The following is a 25256-nucleotide window of genomic DNA, read 5'->3' as shown; positions in this document are numbered from 1 at the left end:
ATAACAACCTGTCACTTTCCATTGGACAGCAGACAACCGAAGATCTATCTTATTTTAATACTGCTCAATTATGGTCAATGGAGCTCATGGATGCTCATATACGCAAAGAAATAATATATTTGTATATGTCTCATACATATTCATTTACAACAGATAATAATTTACATTTAATTGACTGTAATAAATGAAACGCTGTCTCTTACTTCCTTCCGGGTGGTGTTCCAAAATTAGAGACAACCTCCTTCCTTACAGACAGCTCTTTCACTTCACCTCCGTACTGCAGCCTATTTAGATCTGAAAGGGTGTATGTGCTTCCTGTCGAGCTCTAATATGGACAGAGCCTCTATAGGGGTAGATCAGACACACCATTCTAATGGAGACTATCCTCTCTTCTGAAAATCATAGGTCTATAAAGTCAGCGATTTTAAGTCAACAATAATCACAGCGTTTCTGTAAACTAAAATAACTTATTTTGTCCTGTGTACACTACCTGAGGACAGAAGAACAGCATGAAGGGCTAGGTGCACTAAACTATTTATCCGTTATTTCAGGTAGCCTGGCTACTTTGTGTGTGTGTCAAGTCTACTCCTGCGCTCCACAGTCTACTAACCATCAGTCCTGGCAACCCTCCTTTGTCATCACCCACCAGGCAATATGGTTTATGTTTCCATGTTAATCGCTTCCCTTGTTTTGTATCGTTCCATGTTTGTCATTAAACTCACTAACTGCACTTGCTTCCTGACTCCCTGAGTATACGTTACAGTGTGCATGGAGACTTTCCACACTAACGTCTATCCTGAAACCAAAGAACATTTAATTGACTGTAATAAATGAAACGCTGTCTCTATTACTTCCTTCTGGGTGGTGTTCCAAAATTAGAGACAACCTCCTTCCTTACAGACAGCTCTTTCACTTCACCTCCGTACTGCAGCCTATTTAGATCTGAAAGGGTGTATGTGCTTCCTGTCGAGCTCTAATATGGACAGAGCCTCTATAGGGGTAGATCAGACACACCATTCTAATGGAGACTATACAGTAGGAGATACAGTACATCATTTGACTAAGAACTGGCGAACCATCCAGAATATATTTCTCCTGTGGCTGGGATTCCAACTAACAGAGAATCTGTGCACTGCCATTTACTCTTAAAGGGGATATCCATATGCATAATCACCATGCGCAGGTTGTTGATCTGTGTTTAACATTTCAGGTAAATGCAGACTGTGTTGAAGTAACAATGTTTATTACGGCATCGGGGGCAGGCAAACGACAGGTCAAGGCAGGCAGGGGTCGATAATCCTGAGTGATGGGGCAAAGGTACAGGACAGCAGGCAGGGTCAGGGGCAGGTAGAGTGGTCAGGCAGGTGGGCTCAGAGTCAGGACAGGCAAGGGTCAAAACCAGGACACAGAGAAAAAGAAAGACTGGGAAAAGCAGGAGCTGAGACAAAACGGCGGTTGACTTGACAAACAAGACAAACTGGCCCAGACAAACAGAAAACACAGGTATAAATACCCAGAGGATAAGTGGGGAAGATGGGCGACACCTGGAGGGGGGTGGAGACAAGCACAAGGACAGGTGAAACAGATCAGGGTGTGACAGTGTTGGCTTGAATCTTGGCCAGTGTCTCCTATTTGACCCAGGTGTGTTTTTGATCCAGCGTCCCTCCACCACCACCCTGTAGATGCCCTTTAACTCCAACTCCAGTCACAGATGTTGTGAGAAGTCTTAGGGTCGCCGGAGGAGAAAAACGACCCGGACGAGGCACTGATGTTGTAATCGTTCGGCCTTCAAAACGAGGCGCACCAAACAGTTGTGTGTAAGAGCGTACTCATCTGCCAACACTGCTGCCTGCGCCAATGTCGCCACTTTCTGTTCATTTAAATGAACTCCAATTCTATCAGGGAGGTTACTTTTAAAATCCTCCAACAGAATTAACTCCCGAATATCAGCAAAGGTGTTAGCTTTCAAACTCCAGCTGTTTAATGAGCTCTTTATCTTTTTGCTCCATTTCCAAACGGGCCAGCCTCACCTTTAGCCTAGCGGTCCCGTCGGAACGACCCGAAGCAGAAGAGAAAAGGTCAAATTGGGGCAAAGGGGGTACGAGCAACCCCTTCCTCCGTGCCGTCCTCCAACTTGGCATTGGAAGGTCAACCCGTCTCCTCTCCTGAAGCCTCCCTCACCTTTCAACAAGAAAATGTATTTTCTCACTAAACCCTCCCTGAGTAGCACCAAAGGCTCAGCCTTTAGGGATTTCATAATGAGAGAGTCTACAATGGTCAGCTATGGCGCAAAGGTCTACTTTACACAACAACAGAGGGCGCTTCAATAAAACTGGAGACGGCTGAGGCAGCCATTTTGTACACAGCAGCCTACTGAACACACGTAACCTAAACTCACAACCTTACCACCACACCTCAATCACCAATCACAGAGAGCTCAGAGCAGCAGCCTACTGAACACACGTAACCTAAACTCACAACCTTACCACCACACCTTAATCACCAATCACAGAAAGCTCAGAGCAGCAGGGTCCAGTGGGTTTAATGATCCCGGATGAGCCCCCATTATGTTAGGCACCCCTCTTGGAGGAGGGAACGCAACATCCTGCTACATCTCAACTCCCCGTGGAGTGAAACAGTATGTGATCTTAGATGCAGGGAAGGACAACAGAGGAAGAGATTATACAGATTAAATACTACGGGTTATGTATACCCGTAGGCCTCTTGCCTAAACACTCCCAAGGTGCGTTCCCCTTCCCCCCTGGGAACAAACTAAACAGAATAATTACCAATACTTTAAGTGAAAAATTTCATCAACCAAAAACGCTAAGTCCTATTGGCATACACAGACCTCTGAAGGAGCGGCTACAAAATCATATCAACAAAACTTTCACTGACCAACAACCAACACAGGACATAAAAATAAGCTCTCTTCTGACAAAGGAACACTGGGTTTTATCAAGCTGGAGAAGGAGTTGGTAATTGCAGAGACAACTGTTGAGAGGGAGGAGTCAGAGCGCCAATCAGCGATGGGGCCGGCCAATCAGCTGCTTTAGGATTCCAGGAAGCCATTTCCTCAAATACACACACACACACACAAACCCACAACACAGAAACTGGGGAACCTAACAATCACGGTGTAGAACAACATATGCTTCTAAACTATGTGATCATGATGCCGGAGAATCCTTGTTTGTTTGTGCTTGTGTATCTATTGGTCTCATTAAGATTTCAGTATTACCACAGACTGGCATTGATCAGTAAGACGGGCAGACGTGGCTAAAGGGAATATTCCTCCATTCAGCTAACATAAAGACATAAAGCTGTACCGGGGCCATTGATTTGTGTTTAAGATCTTCTCCCCTCCTCCCTCTCTACAGTGGAAGCAGCAGCAGCAGTGCATCTGAAAAGTTGCCAAACACGACCCTGGTTGATCACTCCTTTTCTCCTTTCCCAGTGTTCACAGACAGAGATTACACGCTACATCGCTCCTCTCGCCCCCTAATCCCCTGGATACACACTTTTCTTCTGGCTCGTCGGAACCGCTCAGAGCCAGGTGACATGCCCTTCTACTGACTGGTTCCGTATGGATCTATCCCCGCTCCCTCTGTGTGTGAATCTTGCTGAAGTAAAGAGTGCTGCTTTTAAATGGATACTTCAGGGTTTTGGCAAAAAGGCCCTGTATCTACTTTCCCAGAGTCAGATGAACTCGTGGATACATTTATGTCTCTGTGTCCATTATGAAGAAAATTACAGGTCGTTTCAGGAGCAAATGCTAACTAGTGTTACCCCACAGACTTCTGCTAGCATGCTGTGTCTGCTAGCATAACATCGTGTACGTTTCCTGAGCAGGGTGTGTGATCTTAGAGGCTTTGACACCTACCTCCCACTGTGTGAGCGTAAGGTGCTCTTGCTGCGGGCGATTCCCTGATCCACCTCTACGCAGACGACACCATTCTATATACTTTCGGCCCGTCATTGGACACTGTGCTATCTAACCTCCAAACAAGTTTCAATGCCATACAACACTCCTTCCGTGGCCTCCAACTGCTCTTAAACGCTAGTAAAACCAAATGCATGCTTTTCAACCGATCGCTGCCTGCACCCGCATGCCCGACTAGCATCACCACCCTGGATGGTTCCGACCTAGAATATGTGGACATCTATAAGTACCTAGGTGTCTGGCTAGACTGCAAACTCTCCTTCCAGACTCATATCAAACATCTCCAATCGAAAATCAAATCAAGAGTCGGCTTTCTATTCCGCAACAAAGCCTCCTTCACTCACGCCGCCAAGCTTACCCTAGTAAAACTGACTATCCTACCGATCCTCGACTTCGGCGATGTCATCTACAAAATGGCTTCCAACACTCTACTCAGCAAACTGGATGCAGTCTATCACAGTGCCATCCGTTTTGTCACTAAAGCACCTTATACCACCCACCACTGCGACTTGTATGCTCTAGTCGGCTGGCCCTCGCTACATATTCGTCGCCAGACCCACTGGCTCCAGGTCATCTACAAGTCCATGCTAGGTAAAGCTCCGCCTTATCTCAGCTCACTGGTCACGATGGCAACACCCATCCGTAGCACGCGCTCCAGCAGGTGTATTTCACTGATCATCCCTAAAGCCAACACCTCATTTGGCCGCCTTTCGTTCCAGTACTCTGCTGCCTGTGACTGGAACGAATTGCAAAAATCGCTGAAGTTGGAGACTTTTATCTCCCTCACCAACTTCAAACATCAGCTATCTGAGCAGCTAACCGATCGCTGCAGCTGTACATAGTCTATTGGTAAATAGCCCACCCATTTTCACCTACCTCATCCCCATACTGTTTTTATTTATTTACTTTTCTGCTCTTTTGCACACCAACCTGTACATGACCATCTGATCATTTATCACTCCAGTGTTAATCTGCAAAATTGTAATTATTCGCCTACCTCCTCATGCCTTTTGCACACATTGTATATAGACTCCCCTCTGTTTTCTACTGTGTTATTGACTTGTTAATTGTTTACTCCATGTGTAACTCTGTGTTGTCTGCTCACATTGCTATGCTTTATCTTGGCCAGGTCGCAGTTGCAAATGAGAACTTGTTCTCAACTAGCCTACCTGGTTAAATAAAGGTGAAATAAAAAATAAAAAAAATAAAAGAACTAACCAATTTACCCTCAAATGATGCAATGAGGGAGCATTTTCAGTTTCAGGTGTGTGTGTGTGTGTGTGTGACAATACAGCCATACACTACAGACCAGCGGTCCGTCAATGTGTAAGATTGAGTACATCATACTGGGTTGTGAACCAAAACGTCTGACCAAACAACAGACAAAAGGAAAAACAGAATGGAACATCGGATGGAATATTGTAGATATGATCATGAAACAGAATCTTTCAGCAACAAAAAAACATTGAATCTATTCCTAGTTATGAAGAATAGAACTCAGGTCCCAGACTGACACCAGAGGGTACTACAGCCTCAGGTGCTATTGCCATTTGATCAAGCAATAATTGAATGGGGCACCAGGTAGCCCAGTGGTTAGAGCATTGGACTAGTAACTGAAAGGTTGCAAGATCGAAACCCCAAACTGACAAGGTAAACAAATCTGTTGTTCTGCCCCTGAACTGTTCCTAGGCCGTCATTGAAAATAAGAATTTGTTCTTAACTGACTTGCCTAGTTAAATAAAGGTAAAAATGACCCATTCGGTAAAAGCAGGCTCTGTCCATCTAGTTGATAATCCCCATTCATTTTGCCTTGTGCCATTCTGTGTCTGCAAGGTCTATTTCTTTATCCCAAAATACTTGCGAAGTGCAACGCCATACAAATTGCTCTTCATTGTATAATAAAAAGTGTGAGCTTTTGAGCAATGACATGTGTTGATGCACAACGACTTCTGTCACATTGCCTTCACTCCCTTAATCTTGGTTCACAGCGTTCGTTGCTACACGAGGGGACATGTTCATATTTCCACATGACTGACAATGAAACTCACAGACACAAAGACAGACACAAACACGATTCCCTTACAATGGATCAGATTATGCAGGGGGACCGAACAAAGGTGGCGTTATTGATTCAATCGGGTTTTTTTAATACTTCGCATCTTTGGAGGAAAGATGCATCTTCTCTCTTTGCCATCGTCTCTGTTTCGTCTCTATATTGAGACATGAGTACTGCTTCACGCTCCTGTGAGAAGCTTCCCATGAAGCTAATTACTGACTGTTACTGTTAAGGTCCAAAGTGGCACCCTATTCCCTAAGTAGTACCCATGGGCCCTGGTCAAAAGTAGTGCACTATTTAGTGAATAGGGTGCTAGTTGTGACGCAGAAGTGTGACAGTGTAGTGCCAGTTTCAGGTCCTCTCCAGGAACCTCCGTTGTCCTCACAAACACAACAAGAGAGAAAGGAAATTAACAGATACTGAGCATGCAGTGGTATTTTTATTTCACAGACAGTACTTTAATATAATTACAACATTTCCTAAAAGCATCCATTTCATTCGGGGCTTGAGTGCAGTTCGTTTCTTCGGAGGTGTACCAGTCAGAGTAGTCACACATCCCTTACTCTTCTTCCTGGCTCCAGCGCACTAGTCTAAAGCAGGGGGACAACTAGATTCAACCGCAGGCCAATTTCTGTCATTTGCACACTGCATATTGACCAAAAGCAAGCCCAAAAACAGACTGTATTTGAAAATAACAATCATTTCATACCTTGATTACATTGAGACAACATCACATATGTCCCTCTCTACATTTCTGGGAATACTTGGGAACAAATGTTCCTGAATTACATTTTTGAGATGAATTCCTGGCGATGCTAGTCTTTTTTCACTAAAAACTTTGGCGGGCCAAACAAAATCACTTTGCCCCCGCGGCTTGCCTGTTGCCGACCCCTGGTCTAAAGTGTCTTTCTCCCTCGTCGCCTTTCTTCATCTGCACTGATGAATTGGACATATCTGTGGGGTGTCCACTGTGTGAAATGAAACGTCTCGCTTCAATAACTGACTAAATGAGACTAACCTGTCCTGTAAAAATACAGGTTCAATGAAGAAAAAAAAACCTGTGTATATGAAGGAGAGAAGACAAGGAAAGAGACACTTTAAACTATTGAGATGGACCACCTCCCTCTCTGGTCAGTATGGGAGCATCACATCTACTCCTTCACTTCTTCAGTCCTTCCTCCTGGATGTCGAACTGTCTGTTGGGCTTGGTGGACTCCAGCATCAGCTCATACAGCTGTCCCACCTGCTCGTCCTGGAACAGTTTGAGATCCCCCTCCGACAGCTCTGCTCCAAACTCCACCTTCTTCAAACGGTCCCTAGCAGACTCCAGCACCTGGGTCTGCAAGGTATCACGGTAGTTCTAGAGCAGACACAGAGAAGGAACATTTAGACTGCCCTGGTAGTTCTAGAGCAGAGACAGACAAGGAACATTTAGACTGTCCTGGTAGTTCTAGAGCAGAGACAGACAAGGAACATTTAGACTGTCCTGGTAGTTCTAGAGCAGAGACAGGGAAGGAACATTTAGACTGCCCTGGTAGTTCTAGAGCAGAGACAGGGAAGGAACATTTAGACTGTCCTGGTAGTTCTAGAGCAGAGACAGGGAAGGAACATTTAGACTGTCCTGGTAGTTCTAGAGCAGAGACAGGGAAGGAACATTTAGACTGTCCTGGTAGTTCTAAAGCAGAGACAGGGAAGGAACATTTAGACTGTCCTGGTAGTCCAAGAGCAGAGACAGGGAAGGAACATTTAGACTGTCCTGGTAGTTCTAGAGCAGAGACAGGGAAGGAACATTTAGACTGTCCTGGTAGTTCTAGAGCAGAGACAGACAAGGAACATTTAGACTGTCCTGGTAGTTCTAGAGCAGAGACAGACAAGGAACACTTAGACTGTCCTGGTAGTTCTAGAGCAGAGACAGGGAAGGAACATTTAGACTGTCCTGGTAGTTCTAGAGCAGAGACAGGGAAGGAACATTTAGACTGTCCTGGTAGTTCTAGAGCAGAGACAGGGAAGGAACAGTTAGACTGTCCTGGTAGTTCTAGAGCAGAGACAGATAAGGAACATTTAGACTGTCCTGGTAGTTCTAGAGCAGAGACAGACAAGGAACATTTAGACTGTCCTGGTAGTTCTAGAGCAGAGACAGACAAGGAACATTTAGACTGCCCTGGTAGTTCTAGAGCAGAGACAGGGAAGGAACATTTAGACTGTCCTGGTAGTTCTAGAGCAGAGACAGGGAAGGAACATTTAGACTGTCCTGGTAGTTCTAGAGCAGAGACAGACAAGGAACATTTAGACTGTCCTGGTAGTTCTAGAGCAGAGACAGACAAGGAACATTTAGACTGTCCTGGTAGTTCTAGAGCAGAGACAAGGAAGGAACATTTAGACTGTCCTGGTAGTTCTAGAGCAGAGACAGACAAGGAACAGTTAGACTGTCCTGGTAGTTCTAGAGCAGAGACAGACAAGGAACATTTAGACTGTCCTGGTAGTTCTAGAGCAGAGACAGACAAGGAACATTTAGACTGTCCTGGTAGTTCTAGAGCAGAGACAGGGAAGGAACAGTTAGACTGTCCTGGTAGTTCTAGAGCAGAGACAGACAAGGAACATTTAGACTGTCCTGGTAGTTCTAGAGCAGAGACAGACAAGGAACATTTAGACTGTCCTGGTAGTTCTAGAGCAGAGACAGACAAGGAACATTTAGACTGTCCTGGTAGTTCTAGAGCAGAGACAAGGAAGGAACATTTAGACTGTCCTGGTAGTTCTAGAGCAGAGACAGGGAAGGAACATTTAGACTGTCCTGGTAGTTCTAGAGCAGAGACAGGGAAGGAACAGTTAGACTGTCCTGTTGGTTCTAGAGCAGAGACAGGGAAGGAACATTTAGACTGTCCTGGTAGTTCTAGAGCAGAGACAGGGAAGGAACAGTTAGACTGTCCTGGTAGTTCTAGAGCAGAGACAGGGAAGGAACATTTAGACTGTCCTGGTAGTTCTAGAGCAGAGACAGGGAAGGAACATTTAGACTGTCCTGGTAGTTCTAGAGCAGAGACAGACAAGGAACATTTAGACTGTCCTGGTAGTTCTAGAGCAGAGACAGACAAGGAACAGTTAGACTGTCCTGGTAGTTCTAGAGCAGAGACAGACGAGGAACATTTAGACTGTCCTGGTAGTTCTAGAGCAGAGACAGACAAGGAACATTTAGACTGTCCTGGTAGTTCTAGAGCAGAGACAGGGAAGGAACAGTTAGACTGTCCTGGTAGTTCTAGAGCAGAGACAGGGAAGGAACAGTTAGACTGTCCTGGTAGTTCTAGAGCAGAGACAGGGAAGGAACATTTAGACTGTCCTGGTAGTTCTAGAGCAGAGACAGGGAAGGAACATTTAGACTGTCCTGGTAGTTCTAGAGCAGAGACAGGGAAGGAACAGTTAGACTGTCCTGGTAGTTCTAGAGCAGAGACAGAGAAGGAACATTTAGACTGTCCTGGTAGTTCTAGAGCAGAGACAAGGAAGGAACATTTAGACTGTCCTGGTAGTTCTAGAGCAGAGACAGGGAAGGAACATATGGTCGTAACACTGTCATGACCTATATATTTACATCTGTTGTGACATATATTGTGTTTTATGCCTGGTTATGACACCTACATCAGAGTGTCAAAACCCACATTTATTGAAATGTGTTTTTTCCCTGCCAAGAAGATTCCTTTCTTTTGAATGTTTTTTGTTTCTTAAATTCTTTGTTGTTGTTGTACTGAATTCTTTAAAGTCACGTTTTTACACTTGCCACTGTCAAGAAGCATTATGACCATCCTGTGTCACTTTACTTGGACTAAGAAGATATGCTTTTTGACAGTGTCAAGAAGCATTATGACCATCCTGTGTCACTTTACTTGGACTAAGAAGATATGCTTTTTGACAGTGTCAAGAAGCATTATGACCATCCTGTGTCACTTTACTTGGACTAAGAAGATATGCTTTTTGACAGTGTCAAGAAGCATTATGACCATCATGTGTCACTTTACTTGGACTAAGAAGATATGCTTTTTGACAGTGTCAAGAAGCATTATGACCATCCTGTGTCACTTTACTTGGACTAAGAAGATATGCTTTTTGACAGTGTCAAGAAGCGTTATGACCATCCTGTGTCACTTTACTTGGACTAAGAAGATATGCTTTTTGACAGTGTCATAAAGCGTTATGACCATCAATCATAATCCATTTAGGCCTATCACGTACATGGCCTTATGTCAGTCATCAGTCAAAAAGAGGGTGTTTTGTCCTAATCCTGAAATCTGCTCCTGCATTCATCCCAGTCATCAGAAGCACAGCAGTGAGGTAGCTGCATGTCTGACATCAATGTGTGCACAATTACAATGATCATTTAATATGGTCCATTTCTGAAAATGCTATGTAACATAAACATACTACTGACCAGTAGGCTATGGTGTAATGGAATGTTTTGCCTTGTGTGGTAGGTTTTAAACTCTTATGTAGGTGTCAAAACCAGCCATAGAATAACGCCATGTTGTCACAACAACTATAAATACATGTGTCATGACAGTGTTTTTATTTATTTTATTTAGGGCTCTGGCGGTAATGACATTCAGACGGTTACTGTCACGCAAAATACATCCGTTCTCACGGTAACTGACCGTTAATTAACAACATGTTGAGCATCTCCAGGCCTCCATGCATACCAGCCACTTTTGGAGCATCTACATTTTAAAAAGTCTAATAAATCAATTTAATATACACCATCACAATACATCCATGATTTATTTTATTCAGCTCTAAAGAAACATTATGATATGAAGAAAATGTATTTCAGAAGAACAGAATATGAGTTGGTCTACTGTATGTTATCTGGCTATGTGCCATGCCATAGACTGTAGGCTTGTTCAGTTAGCAGACAAGATATGTCCCATGGCATTATTTTATATTATATGATTTTATAGTAAGAAGAATATAATTTAACTTACCTGAATAAAATAGAAAGGATATTTATCCCATTCTGGAGCGAGTGTGCATATGAAGTGGCTATGTTGAGTGTAAATGTGATCATTTGAAACAGGTCCTATATGCTAGATTTAAAGTTATTTGGCAACTTTAGTTGTGAATGATACAAAGCTTAGAATGCCTTAGAAATCAAAAGATATATGGGCTGCATGAAGCGACTAGAGACGATTGATGACTTGAGAAAGTCCTCAAGTGATCGATCATAATTTCACCCATCAGATTATTCTCAATTTAATCTCGTATTTGCTAATACGTTGAATTTGTTTCGATTTAGAATGGCCCATTATTAAATGAGCAGGAACAGGGGCAGGGGGAAAAAAGACAGATCTGCATGCAATCTTATAGCGAATGGAGGCCGTGTGCTCTCCCACCGGTCCATTTTGTAGGCAACTTCAGTTTTATAGCGGAGCATGTGCTTAATATGAGCAGCTGAAAAATAAATATAACACTTATTTCACTCCACACATTACCACTGTTTGAGGAGCATGCTCTCACTGTCTCAACAGGTGATATTCCTGTTTGAGGAGCATGCTCTCACTGTCACAACAGGTGATATTCCTGTTTGAGGAGCATGCTCTCACTGTCACAACAGGTGATATTCCTGTTTGAGGAGCATGCTCTCACTGTCTCAACAGGTGATATTCCTGTTTGAGGAGCATGCTCTCACTGTCTCAACAGGTGATAGTCCTGTTTGAGGAGCATGCTCTCACTGCATGACAGGTGATATTCCTGTTTGAGGAGCATGCTCTCACTGCGTGACAGGTGATATACCTGTTTGAGGAACATGCACTCACTGTCTCAACAGGTGATATTCCTGTTTGAGGAGCATGCTCTCACTGTCTCAACAGGTGATATTAAGGTTTGAGGAGCATGCTCTCACTGCGTGACAGGTGATATACCTGTTTGAGGAACATGCTCTCACTGTCTCAACAGGTGATATTCCTGTTTGAGGAGCATGCTCTCACTGTCACAACAGGTGATATTCCTGTTTGAGGAGCATGCTCTCACTGCGTGACAGGTGATATACCTGTTTGAGGAACATGCTCTCACTGTCTCAACAGGTGATATTCCTGTTTGAGGAGCATGCTCTCACTGCCCCAACAGGTGATATTCCTGTTTGAGGAGCATGCTCTCACTGCGTGACAGGTGATATTCGTGTTTGAGGAGCATGCTCTCACTGCGTGACAGGTGATATTCCTGTATGAAGAGCATGCTCTCACTGCGTGACAGGTGATATTCCTGTTTGAGGAGCATGCTCTCACAGCGTGACAGGTGATATTCCTGTTTTAGGAACATGCTCTCACTGTCTCAACAGGTGATATTCCTGTTTGAGGAGCATGCTCTCACTGCGTGACAGGTGATATTCCTGTTTGAGGAGCATGCTCTCACTGCGTGACAGGTGATATACCTGTTTGAGGAACATGCTCTCACTGTCTCAACAGGTGATATTCCTGTTTGAGGAGCATGCTCTCACTGCGTGACAGGTGATATTCCTGTTTGAGGAGCATGCTCTCACTGCGTGACAGGTGATATTCCTGTATGAGGAGCATGCTCTCTCTGCGTGACAGGTGATATTCCTGTTTGAGGAGCATGCTCTCACTGCGTGACAGGTGATATTCCTGTTTGAGGAGCATGCTCTCACAGCGTGACAGGTGATATTCCTGTTTTAGGAGCATGCTCTCACTGCGTGACAGGTGATATTCCTGTTTGAGGAGCATGCTCTCACAGCGTGACAGGTGATATTCCTGTTTGAGGAGCATGCTCTCACTGCGTGACAGGTGATATTCCTGTTTGAGGAGCATGCTCTCACTGCGTGACAGGTGATATTCCTGTTTGAGGAGCATGCTCTCACTGTCTCAACAGGTGATATTCCTGTTTGAGGAACATGCTCTCACTGCGTGACAGGTGATATTCCTGTTTGAGGAGCATGCTCTCACTGTCTCAACAGGTGATATTCCTGTTTGAGGAGCATGCTCTCACTGTCACAACAGGTGATATTCCTGTTTGAGGAGCATGCTCTCACTGCGTGACAGGTGATATACCTGTTTGAGGAACATGCTCTCACTGTCTCAACAGGTGATATTCCTGTTTGAGGAGCATGCTCTCACTGCCCCAACAGGTGATATTCCTGTTTGAGGAGCATGCTCTCACTGCGTGACAGGTGATATTCGTGTTTGAGGAGCATGCTCTCACTGCGTGACAGGTGATATTCCTGTATGAAGAGCATGCTCTCACTGCGTGACAGGTGATATTCCTGTTTGAGGAGCATGCTCTCACAGCGTGACAGGTGATATTCCTGTTTTAGGAACATGCTCTCACTGTCTCAACAGGTGATATTCCTGTTTGAGGAGCATGCTCTCACTGCGTGACAGGTGATATTCCTGTTTGAGGAGCATGCTCTCACTGCGTGACAGGTGATATACCTGTTTGAGGAACATGCTCTCACTGTCTCAACAGGTGATATTCCTGTTTGAGGAGCATGCTCTCACTGCGTGACAGGTGATATTCCTGTATGAGGAGCATGCTCTCACTGCGTGACAGGTGATATTCCTGTTTGAGGAGCATGCTCTCACTGCGTGACAGGTGATATTCCTGTATGAGGAGCATGCTCTCTCTGCGTGACAGGTGATATTCCTGTTTGAGGAGCATGCTCTCACAGCGTGACAGGTGATATTCCTGTTTTAGGAGCATGCTCTCACTGCGTGACAGGTGATATTCCTGTTTGAGGAGCATGCTCTCACAGCGTGACAGGTGATATTCCTGTTTGAGGAGCATGCTCTCACTGCGTGACAGGTGATATTCCTGTTTGAGGAGCATGCTCTCACTGCGTGACAGGTGATATTCCTGTTTGAGGAGCATGCTCTCACTGTCTCAACAGGTGATATTCCTGTTTGAGGAACATGCTCTCACTGCGTGACAGGTGATATTCCTGTTTGAGGAGCATGCTCTCACAGCGTGACAGGTGATATTCCTGTTTGAGGAGCATGCTCTCACTGTCTCAACAGGTGATATTCCTGTTTGGGGAACATGCTCTCACTGCGTGACAGGTGATATACCTGTTTGAGGAACATGCTCTCACTGCGTGACAGGTGATATTCCTGTTTGAGGAGCATGCTCTCACTGCCCCAACAGGTGATATTCCTGTTTGAGGAGCATGCTCTCACTGCGTGACAGGTGATATTCCTGTTTGAGGAGCATGCTCTCACTGCGTGACAGGTGATATTCCTGTTTGAGGAGCATGCTCTCACTGCGTGACAGGTGATATTCCTGTTTGAGGAGCATGCTCTCACTGCGTGACAGGTGATATTCCTGTTTGAGGAGCATGCTCTCACAGTGTGACAGGTGATATTCCTGTTTGAGGAGCATGCTCTCACTGCGTGACAGGTGATATTACTGTACGAAGAGCATGCTCTCACTGCGTGACAGGTGATATTCCTGTTTGAGGAGCATGCTCTCACTGCGTGACAGGTGATATTCCTGTTTGAGGAGCATGCTCTCACTGCGTGACAGGTGGTATTCCTGTTTGAGGAGCATGCTCTCACTGCTTGACAGGTGATATTCCTGTTTGAGGAGCATGCTCTCACTGCGTGACAGGTGATATTCCTGTTTGAGGAGCATGCTCTCACTGCGTGACAGGTGATATTCCTGTTTGAGGAGCATGCTCTCACTGCCCCAACAGGTGATATTCCTGTTTGAGGAGCATGGTCTCACTGCCCCAACAGGTGATATTCCTGTTTGAGGAACATGCTCTCACTGCGTGACAGGTGATATTCCTGTTTGAGGAACATGCTCTCACTGCGTGACAGGTGATATTCCTGTGTTTAGGAGCATGCTCTCACAGCGTGACAGGTGATATTCCTGTTTGAGGAGCATGCTCTCACGGTCTCAACAGGTGATATTCCTGTTTGAGGAGCATGCTCTCACTGCGTGACAGGTGATATTCCTATTGATGGAGGGACAATAGAGCCCTGAGTACCAGGCCATTAGGACCTGGAGGGACAATAGAGCCCTGAGTACCAAACCAATAGGGACTGATGATCGTTAGCGAGTTGGGTACTACCAATACATGTCCAGAGTGCATGAAAGCAGACTCAACGATCACATGGAATTTTACTGCTGGCATGACTGATGACTGCCGGTGTGGCGGTAATACAGTCACCATAACAGCCCTATTTCTGATTCCTGTACCACTAATCACATGCTCAAAGTACCCCCTGATGTGCAAATGATCAATCGGCTTATGTCTTCCCAAGTACCCTGTGTGGATAGGCCAGGTACACACAGAGAACCACTGCTTTAGACATATCAAAGAGCTAACCATTCCATTCCCCTCCAGCGAATCCATTGCTCTGGCAAACCCTTGCCTACAGAGGATTTTCAGTAGCCAATTCAGCTGAATTAATGAAAATTATTAAGGAAACACAATAGATAGGCCATGTATGAATATATCACATCAATATGGAAAGCCCATATCCCTTGAGTCTATAGAGAAACATCATTGGCCTGCTTTACCACCCTCACTGGGGAAAATATGATATGCATGAATCAAGCCATTCTACAACACGAATCTATTCATTAGCAGGCAGGCAGGTGTGAGTGCATCTGCACGGGAATCCCCTTCCCGATTGTTTAGGGCATCCGGAAAAAAGATTGTCCGGAGAGCTACCATCAGTCCTGTGTCATGCCAACAGTCCCGAGACCATTCATGTGTGGGGTGGGGGGAGTGGGCTCACTCACAATTTTGCCTAAGATCACAGCCATGAATAAAGAATGGTACCAACACATCCTCCAAGAGCAGCTTCTCCCAATCATCCAGGAACAGTTTGGTGAAGAACAATGCCTTTTCCAGCATGATGGAGCACCTTGCCATAAGGCAAAAGTGATAACTAAGTGGCTCGGGGAACAAAACATCGATATTTTGGGTCCATGGCCAGGAAACTCCCCAGACATTAATTCCATTGAGAACTCGTGGTCAATCCTCAAGAGGCGGGCGGACAAACAAAAACCCACAAATTCTGACAAACTTCAAGCATTGATTATGCAAGAATGGGCTGCATCAGTCAGTTAATTGACAGTATGCCAGGGCAGATTGCAGAGGTCTTGAAAAAGAAGGGTCAACACTGCAAATATTGACTCTTTGCATCAACTTCATGTAATTGTCAATAAAAGCCTTTGACACTTATGAAATGCTTGTAATTATACTTCAGTATTCCATAGTAATATCTGACAAAAATATCCAAAGACACTTTGTGGAAATTAATATGTGTCATTCTCAAAACTTTTTTTTTTTTTTGGACTGTACATTGTACAATATCAGGAAAGGCAAGAGTCTAGGGCTGACACTGACTATAAGAGATATGGGGGACGGGAATCCATTTTTATTTTCTAAAATGTCAACCCTTCAGAGCACCCTCTTGCAGCTCTCAAAGCACACATTACTGCATAAAGAGGACCAAACCATTTAACTAATACAGTGCAGTGAGAGCACTCCGCATAGTGATCACATTTGTGCAGGACAATCTGATCAATATAAGAGGTTGATCACTGTAACCGTGGAGTGACAAATACAGCTAACAGAACAGTCAACAAATCCTTTTCAATGATTCCTTTTCCCTGGTATCCTCCTTGCTATGCTACTGGGACAGATGATGTCCATCAAGCTAGTGTGACCTCTGCTGAAGCATGTCCAAGACAACATAGTGTGTCATTGGACACAGCTCAGACAGACATGTTAAATCTGTGTCAAGACCTTTTACGAATCAACAACAAGGAGATATAGAGCAAACATCTGTTTTTATTCATAAAAATTAAATACGAATCCCTGTCTGGAACAAATGTTAGGACCTTGCATCGAGCCATTCATAAAGACATCGGAAGGTTCTGGAAGCGGTTCAATTTAAGAAATAACAGGCCATTTGTCTAAAAGGCTTTCTCCTGTCTTGTACATAATGGAATTATTTTGAGTGTTGGCCAAGGGGTCATATTTTCTTGGAGACAGAGGAGAGCAGTCGTGTGCTGGAGCCACTAGTAAAATCATTTTGGGGTTGTCGTGGAGACCCAGGACAGACATTTCAATGTCACATTTATATTCAAACTTTTTAGGAAACCTGTTGACTGTCATGTAGAAATGACTTTCTCAAGGTTACAGTACAACTTTATTTGTCCATTGGTAACAACAAATTCAGTATAAAGCTGATATCCAAATCTATTCTACTTTCTCAGAGTAAGTTTTGAACAACTGACAATCGGTGTACTTTTTTAATGCATCTCTTCCGTAAACCTATTTAGTCTAAACTATACGACTGGATTTGCGCCAAAGCAATGTGGGTAAAGTAGTCCCTAGTCTTGCTAGGGTAGCTTTGGCTGGTCAAAACCTCCCTCTGAATCTCGAAAACTCAAACGTATGGTCGGCTGCGAATCTCTCTCTCTCTAAAGGTAATTCCCACTCCACTCTCTCTAAAGGTAATTCCCACTCCACTCTCTCTCTAAAGGTAATTCCCACTCCACTCTCTCTAAAGGTAATTCCCACTCCACTATCTCTCTCTAAAGGTAATTCCCACTCCACTCTCTCTCTCTAAAGGTAATTCCCAGTCCACTCTCTCTAAAGGTAATTCCCACTCCACTCTCTCTCCCTCTCTCTAAAGGTAATTCCCACTCCACTCTCTCTAAAGGTAATTCCCACTCCACTCTCTCTAAAGGTAATTCCCACTCCACTCTCTCTAAAGGTAATTCCCACTCCACTCTCTCGCAAGGTAATTCCCACTCCACTCTCTCTCTAAAGGTAATTCCCACTCCACTCTCTCTAAAGTTAATTCCCACTCCACTCTCTCTAAAGGTAATTCCCACTCCACTCTCTCTACAGGTAATTCCCACTCCACTCTCTCTAAAGGTAATTCCCACTCCACTCTCTCTAAAGGTAATTCCCACTCCACTCTCTCTAAAAGGTAATTCCCACTCCACTCTCTCTCCCTCTCTCTAAAGGTAATTCCCACTCCACTCTCTCTAAAAGGTAATTCCCACTCCACTCTCTCAAGGTAATTCCCACTCCACTCTCTCTCCCTAAAGGTAATTCCCACTCCACACTCTCTCCCTCTCTCTAAAGGCAATTCCCACTCCACTCTCTCTAAAGGTAATTCCCACTCCACTCTCTCTAAAGGTAACTCCCACTCCACTCTCTCTCCCTCTCTCTAAAGGCAATTCCCACTCCACTCTCTCTAAAGGTAATTCCCACTCCACTCTCTCTCCCTCTCTCTAAAGGTAATTCCCACTCCACTATCTCTCAAGGTAATTCCCACTCCACTCCTTCTCTCTAAAGGTAATTCCCACTCCTCTCTCTCTCTCTAAAGGTAATTCCCACTCCACTCTCTCTCCCTCTCTCTAAAGGTAATTCCCACTCCACTCTCTCAAGGTAATTCCCACTCCACTCTCTCTCCCTCTCTCTCAAGGTAATTCCCACTCCACTCTCTCTCAAGGTAATTCCCACTCCACTCTCTCTCTCTCTAAAGGTAATTCCCACTCCACTCTCTCTAAAAGGTAATTCCCACTCCACTCTCTCTAAAAGGTAATTCCCACTTCACTCTCTCTAAAAGGTAATTCCCACTCCACTCTCTCTCCCTCTCTAAAAGTAATTCCCACTCCACTCTCTCTAAAGGTAATTCCCACTCCACTCTCTCAAGGTAATTCCCACTCCACTCTCTCAAGGTAATTCCCACTCCACTCTCTCTCAAGGTAATTCCCACTCCACTCTCTCTCTCTCTAAAGGTAATTTCCACTCCACTCTCTCTAAAAGGTAATTCCCACTCCACTCTCTCTAAAGGTAATTCCCACTCCACTCTCTCAAGGTAATTCCCACTCCACTCTCTCTAAAAGGTAATTCCCACTCCACTCTCTCTAAAAGGTAATTCCCACTCCACTCTCTCTAAAGGTAATTCCCACTCCACTCTCTCTAAAAGGTAATTCCCACTCCACTCTCTCTCCCTCTCTCTAAAGGTAATTCCCACTCCACTCTCTCTAAAAGGTAATTCCCACTCCACTCTCTCTAAAGGTAATTCCCACTCCACTCTCTCTAAAGGTAATTCCCACTCCACTCTCTCTCTCTCTCTCTAAAAGGTAATTCCCACTCCACTCTCTCTAAAAGGTAATTCCCACTCCACTCTCTCTAAAGGTAATTCCCACTCCACTCTCTCTAAAAGTAATTCCCACTCCACTCTCTCTAAAAGGTAATTCCCACTCCACTCTCTCTAAAGGTAATTCCCACTCCACTCTCTCTAAAGGTAATTCCCACTCCACTCTCTCTCTCTCTCCCGAGTCCCTAACATACTGGCTGTATTAAGCAGACCTGGTCCCTGCTTCTGTGGTGTCTCTCCCCCTCATGTGAGAGCTTGTCTGTTTTGATACAGGGCGATTTATTAGGAGGAGCTCTATTCCACGGGTCCTATGTAACTGAATCAGACTGAACACTCAGTGCTTGTAATCTGGTTAGGAGTCTCTGTGCGTGTGTGTGTGTGTGTGAGAGAGAAAGAGTGTGTGTGTGTATGTAATCACATTTAGGAGTCTCTGTGTGTGTGTGTGTGTGTGTGTGTGTGTGAGAGAGAAAGAGTGTGTGTGTGTGTATGTGTGTGTGTATGTATGTATGCGTGGGTGTGTCTAAGAGTGTGTGTGTGTATGTAATCACATTTAGGAGTCTCGCTCCTTGTCTGTTCTTTGGGCTCTGCCTGCCGCCCTTCCGCACTTCTCTGAGGCAGCTAGGACGGAGGAAGGGAGTGGTGATTCACCCACTCCTTAATGAATGAATAGAGAGAAAGAGAGGGGGAAGAGAGAGATAGGAGGATTCTGAATCTGAATGCATTGGTTACATCAGGGCTCTACAGCGCGACCATTTCACTGACATTTGCGACCAAAAAATCTGTTGAAAATAAATTGCTGCCATAGCTATTTTGTTTCACTGCATGGTAATCGCACAATGAAATACCAATCCCATTTCCCATCTTGCATAGCAGCTGTGCCTGGGGGGGATGTGCGCCACAGAAATATATATTTTTTTAATGTATACATTTTTTATTTTAAATTTAACCTTTATTTAACTAGGAAAGTCAGTTAAGAACAAATTCTTATTTACAATGACGGCCTCCCGGGTTAACTGCATTGTTCAGGGGCAGAACAACAGATTTTTACCTTGTCAGCTCGGGGATTCGATCCAGCAACCTTTCGGTTACTGGCCCTACGCTCTAACTACTAGGCTACCCCAAATAGAATGAAAGGACGGGCTTGGAACCTGGAACCCAGGTAGCCTACTGGTTTGAGCATTAGACTTGTAACTGAAAAGTTGCGAGATCAAATCCCCAAGCTGACAAGGTAAAAAAAAACAAGTCGTTCTGGCCCTGAACAACCCACCGTTCCTAGGCCGTCATTGAAAATAAGAATGTGTTCTTAAAACTGACTTTCCTAATTAAATAAAGGTCAAATAAAAAAGATTGACGGGTAAACTCAGCGGTACACTTAACGGCTACCTGGTATTGTGATGCAATAATTTGACCAGCGGAAGATCTGTTTGGGGTGGAAACGTTGTCAATAAAGCGTTGAATTGGGAGCTTTAACAGTGTGAGGGCCTTCGTGTTCTATACAAGTATTCTTTATTAGCCCAGCAACTATGTTTTTAAGGATGTGCGTATGACCACACACTTTTCAACGTAAAGATAACTGCCAAAATAATAGAAACACTTGAGTAAATGAGGGAAACAAAGTACAGTGCATTCGGAAAGTAATCAGAGCCTTCACTTTTTCCACAATTTGTTAAGTTCCACCTGATTCTAAAATGGATTACATGGTTTTGTTTCCCCTCATCAACCTACACACAATACCCCATAATAACAAAGCAAAAATGGATTTTTAGAACTGTTTACAAATTCTTCATTAAAGATGAACTTAAAGATCACATTTAAATAAGTATTCAGACCCTTTAACTCAGTACTTTGTTGAAGCACCTTTGGCAGCGATTACAGCCTTGAGTCTTCTTGGGTTTGACGCTACAAGCGTGGGACACCTGCATTTGGGGAGTTTCTCCCATTCTTCTCTGCAGATTCTCTCAAGCTCTGTCATGTTGGATGGGGAGCGTCACTGCACAGCTATTTTCAGGTCTTTCCAGATATTTTAAATTGGGTTCAAGTCCAGTCTCTAGCTGGGCCACTCAAGGACATTGAGACTTGTTTCCAAAGCCACTCCTACGTTGTCTTGGCTGTGTGCTTAGGGTTGTTATACTGTTGGAAGGTGAACCTTCACCCAAGTCTGAGGTCCTGAGCGCTCTGGAGCAGGTTTTCATCAAGGATCTCTCTGTACTTTGCTCCGTTCATCTTTCCCTCAATCCTGACTAGTCTCCCAGTCCATGCCGCTGAAAAACATCCCCACAGCATGATGCTGCCACCACCATGTTTTACTGTAGGGATGGTGCCAGGTTCCCGCCAGGCATTAAGGCCAAATCTTGATTTCATCAGACCAGAGACTCTGGTTTCTCATGGTCTGAGAGGCTTTATGTACCTTTTTGCAAACTCCAAGAGGGCCTTTTACTGAGGAGTGGCTTCCATCTGGCCACTCTACCGTAAAGGCCTGATTGGTGGAGTGCTGCAGAGATGGTTGTCCTTCTGGAAGGTTCTCTCATCTCCACAGAGGAACTCTGGATCTCTGTCAGAGTGACCATCGGGTTGTTGGTCACCTCCCTGACCAAGGCCCTTCCCCCCCGATTGCTCAGTTTGGCCGGGCAGCCACCTTGCGGAAGAGTCTTGGTGGTTCCAAACTACTTCCATTTAAGAATGTAGGAGGACACTGCGTTATTGGGGATCTTCAATACTGCAAACATTTTTTGGTACTCTTGCCCAAATCTGTGCCTTGACACAATCCTGTCTCGGAGCTCTCTGACAATTCCTTCAACCTCATGGCTTGGTTTTTGCTCTGACAGGCTCTGTCAACTGTGGGACCTTATATAGACAGGTGTGTGCCTTTCCAAATCATGTCCAATCATTTGAATTTACCACGGGTGGTCTCCAATCAAGTTGTAAAAAGATCACAAGGATGATCAGTGGAAACAGGATGCACAGGATTCGAGTCTCATAGCAAAGGGTCTGAATAATTGCGTAAATTAGGCTTATCTGTTTTGGATTCATAACATATGATACGAATCGGGCATCCATTATGACACCATTGACTTGAATGGGGATTCCCATTCTATTCATTCTATTTCTATGCTGTGCTTGCACTGTAGATCTAAGTGAAATGCTGAAAGGTTTTAAAAATGAAGCCCACCACACAGAAGTTTGTCTAATTTAGCCGAAAGTCTAGAAGTGTGACTTTGTCCCCGTGCTTCTTGGCTATTTACTTCCTTTTGTTCACACACCAAGTTATTTTTCAATGTTAGTTTGAGTTTGCTGCATGTGCTAGCGAATAACAGAGATTCAGTCTCATTCAGAGACATGCGAGTTTCACTATTACCACGGCAACCTTCCGCCCTTAAAGGGACAACTGAACATTGTCTCAACTAAGTGACTAAAATATTTGGGGGTGCATCGTGCCTGATTGAGCATGGACCACGGCAAAAACATTTTATTATTATTATTTATTTTATTCATGTCAGCTAACATAGTACAAAGTTGTCGGGCAACACAGCTCACGCAGACCGTGATGAACTCGCTGCGCACGTATTACTCAAGTTCAAAGTCTGTAAACTGTTGTGGGCCTGACAGAGATATTAGAGTGGTGAGAAAGGGACCAACAGACTGCACCAAGTTCAATGTAATTACTGCACAAATAGCCTATAATTGTATAGAATTATTATTTTACCCAAAAAAATAAAGAAAAATAATAATATTTATCCTTTCCGTGTGGCACGGTAGCGAATGTCCGCGGCCCGGTGGTTTGGGACCGCTGCTATAGACTACAATATTATGCAACGCTAGTGTTGATGATATAGAACAACATTTCTTTATTGCCGTTTACATTTTGTGCTACTGCACCCTTTAAGCCAGTGGTACCGGTCGATCTAGATTTCATGTGTCTGAAGGTACAAATCAAGTGCACTAAATGCCGACCGCTGGCTAATCGGATGGCTAAGATTACTGTGTCCGCATTAACATAGCAGGCGTAAAAGAAAGGTACAGCAAAGTTGATACTGTGAGATTTCAAAACATTTAAAACCATGACTAGAGAGAAACTGTCAAAGACTGTTTATAAAAGTGAGTTTATGTTTAAGTTCTTATTCAGCACTGTCAACACTTTTTATTCAACACTTTTATAAGCCATAAAATGTGCATTCTTCCTACTTCCACTCCTGCTACAACCAACTGTAATGAAGGAGTAGGAAAGTGTATCATGAATTTGTGCATGAGGCGACTCGAGTTTCGCCATCAGCTGGAAGACAGTGTCAGTGGAGGAAAGAGAGAGCGGAGGGACGTTGAGAGGTGGACCCTGTGACTGACCATCAGTATCATGTTTTTAAATGGTCTGAACAACAATACATGTGAGCGGTAGATCTCGGCTTGCATTTTGACTCAGAAAAGGTTGGTGACCACCGCTTTAAGCTCACCTGAGAAAAATTACAAACTGACAAAAATGAATAACAATACAAGGTTCATTTCACAGTAAAATAAGACTAAATGCATTTCAAAATGTAAGCTGTGAATGCCTGAAATCTATTATATTGTAGAAGTTAACCAAATGATGCTGCTATTGTGTGACTGTGACATACAGGCTCAATAACTACCATGAAAAATATTTTCAATTGGTAAGAAATAGTCATTAATGCCCATGACATGTGCTATCCTGTGCATATATATGCACATGAATATTTTAATTGTACATAAAGTATGATCTGAGAAGATACAAAACATATCTGAAAAATGTGTTTATCTGGGGGTCACCTCAACACCAACGTTTTTTTACAGCTTTGAAAGTGGTCACTAGTGGGTACTTACACAGCTGTCAATAACCTAATAATAAAATATCTGAATGGCTTAAAATAAAAACGGTCATGGATATGACAACCAGATAAATGGGTTGAACCCAAAGATTCACGTGGGCTTAATAGATACGCTGCATGTACTACAATACTGATGATCAATAACATATGTTCATTGTGTGCTGTGCTAAAATCTTGAATCAGAGATGCAGAGATATTGTCTAGGCTCTGGAATTATGGTAAACACCGCCATCGTGCGGCGAGGGATTAAACGGCACATGTTCTTCTAGAAAAAAGGGACCAACGATATTTGTTAAATCTCCTGTCCCCTTAAATATCCTCTATTCAAGGCAATAACTAACATGACCATAAGTATAAGTACGTGCTTATCAATTTAATTTATTAGCTACACATGTATATGTATTGACCGTGCACATGCAATGTGTTCTGTAGTGTTGCCAACTTACCCCCCATTCCCTCATGAAGATAGTGACCTCCTCGGGCGCCGCCGTTTTGTTCCTTCTGAATTCATCTTTGACATACTGGTCTCCCAGCGCTCTCAAATCAATGGGCAGGAACCGGTGCAACAGTAGAATCCTCTTATACAAAGAGAAAACTCGTGATACATGGGAAGGATTCGCCATGAAGTTGTTGGCAAGAGAAACACGCAAAAACAAATAAATCTAGTAAGATCGCTAGCCAACTATGTATGACGGTTAGCTACTTGACTTTCCTTCAAAGACAACTTGGTGGCTGATTGTATGACAAGGTGAATGTTAACTAAACTAGCTATACTAATCTGTGATTGCTGGCTCGAACTCACAACTTTCAGGTTTCAAGCTAAACGTCCCGTTCACAAGTCCTTTCGTGACAAATGTCGCATGACACATTCAGATAAAAGCAAATACCTCTGTAGATGTGCAGTTTTGTCAACTTAGTCACATTAAAACAAGGACAGTTATTCAACAAAACAGCGTGCCCTTGTTTATCCCGGAAGTAGAATTTACTTTGACCATTCACAGACTTGGATCGGAAAAACTCAAGATGACTGTTTTCTTATAGTGCCCCCTAGCGGTGAATTTGTATTTGGAAGTAAAGTTAATTCACGTGAATTTCATATGTTCCAGTTAATGGAAATGACTTGAACCAAATTATATATGCATTGCAGCACTAAGCAGTAGCCTAAACGACAAAAACCAAATCAGTCAGGGGATTCTCAATGTCCATCGTAACCTGAGACAAGTATTATGAAGAGTGGTTATGAACATGTTATAGAACTGTTACAAAGTTGTTATTTATTTTAAAAAATGACATTT

The 25256-nt window shown here is 43.8% G+C and overlaps 1 protein-coding gene across 2 annotated transcripts; it reads right to left on the bottom strand.

Annotated features, from left to right (window-relative positions):
- Positions 1-6416: 6416 nt before the first annotated feature.
- Positions 6417-24975, bottom strand: sdhaf3 (succinate dehydrogenase complex assembly factor 3). Of its 2 annotated transcripts, XM_036971318.1 has the most exons (3): positions 24408-24975; positions 7119-7359; positions 6417-6589 (listed from the first exon to the last, which is right to left on the bottom strand). In XM_036971318.1, the coding sequence occupies exons 1-2, from the start codon at positions 24582-24584 to the stop codon at positions 7159-7161; spliced, it is 378 nt and encodes a 125-aa protein (XP_036827213.1). In that variant the 5' UTR covers positions 24585-24975; the 3' UTR covers positions 6417-6589; positions 7119-7158. The 2 variants fall into 2 exon arrangements, with proteins under 2 accessions (XP_036827213.1, XP_036827212.1); XM_036971317.1 differs by having other exon boundaries at positions 6417-7359; positions 24408-24974.
- Between the last annotated feature and the right edge of the window lie 281 nt (positions 24976-25256).

This window comes from Oncorhynchus mykiss, chromosome 32 (assembly GCF_013265735.2).
Source record: "Oncorhynchus mykiss isolate Arlee chromosome 32, USDA_OmykA_1.1, whole genome shotgun sequence".
In the NCBI taxonomy this organism is placed as follows: domain Eukaryota; kingdom Metazoa; phylum Chordata; class Actinopteri; order Salmoniformes; family Salmonidae; genus Oncorhynchus; species Oncorhynchus mykiss.
The sequence above is the reverse complement of the archived record's forward strand: the minus strand, read 5'-3'. Positions and strand labels throughout refer to the sequence as shown.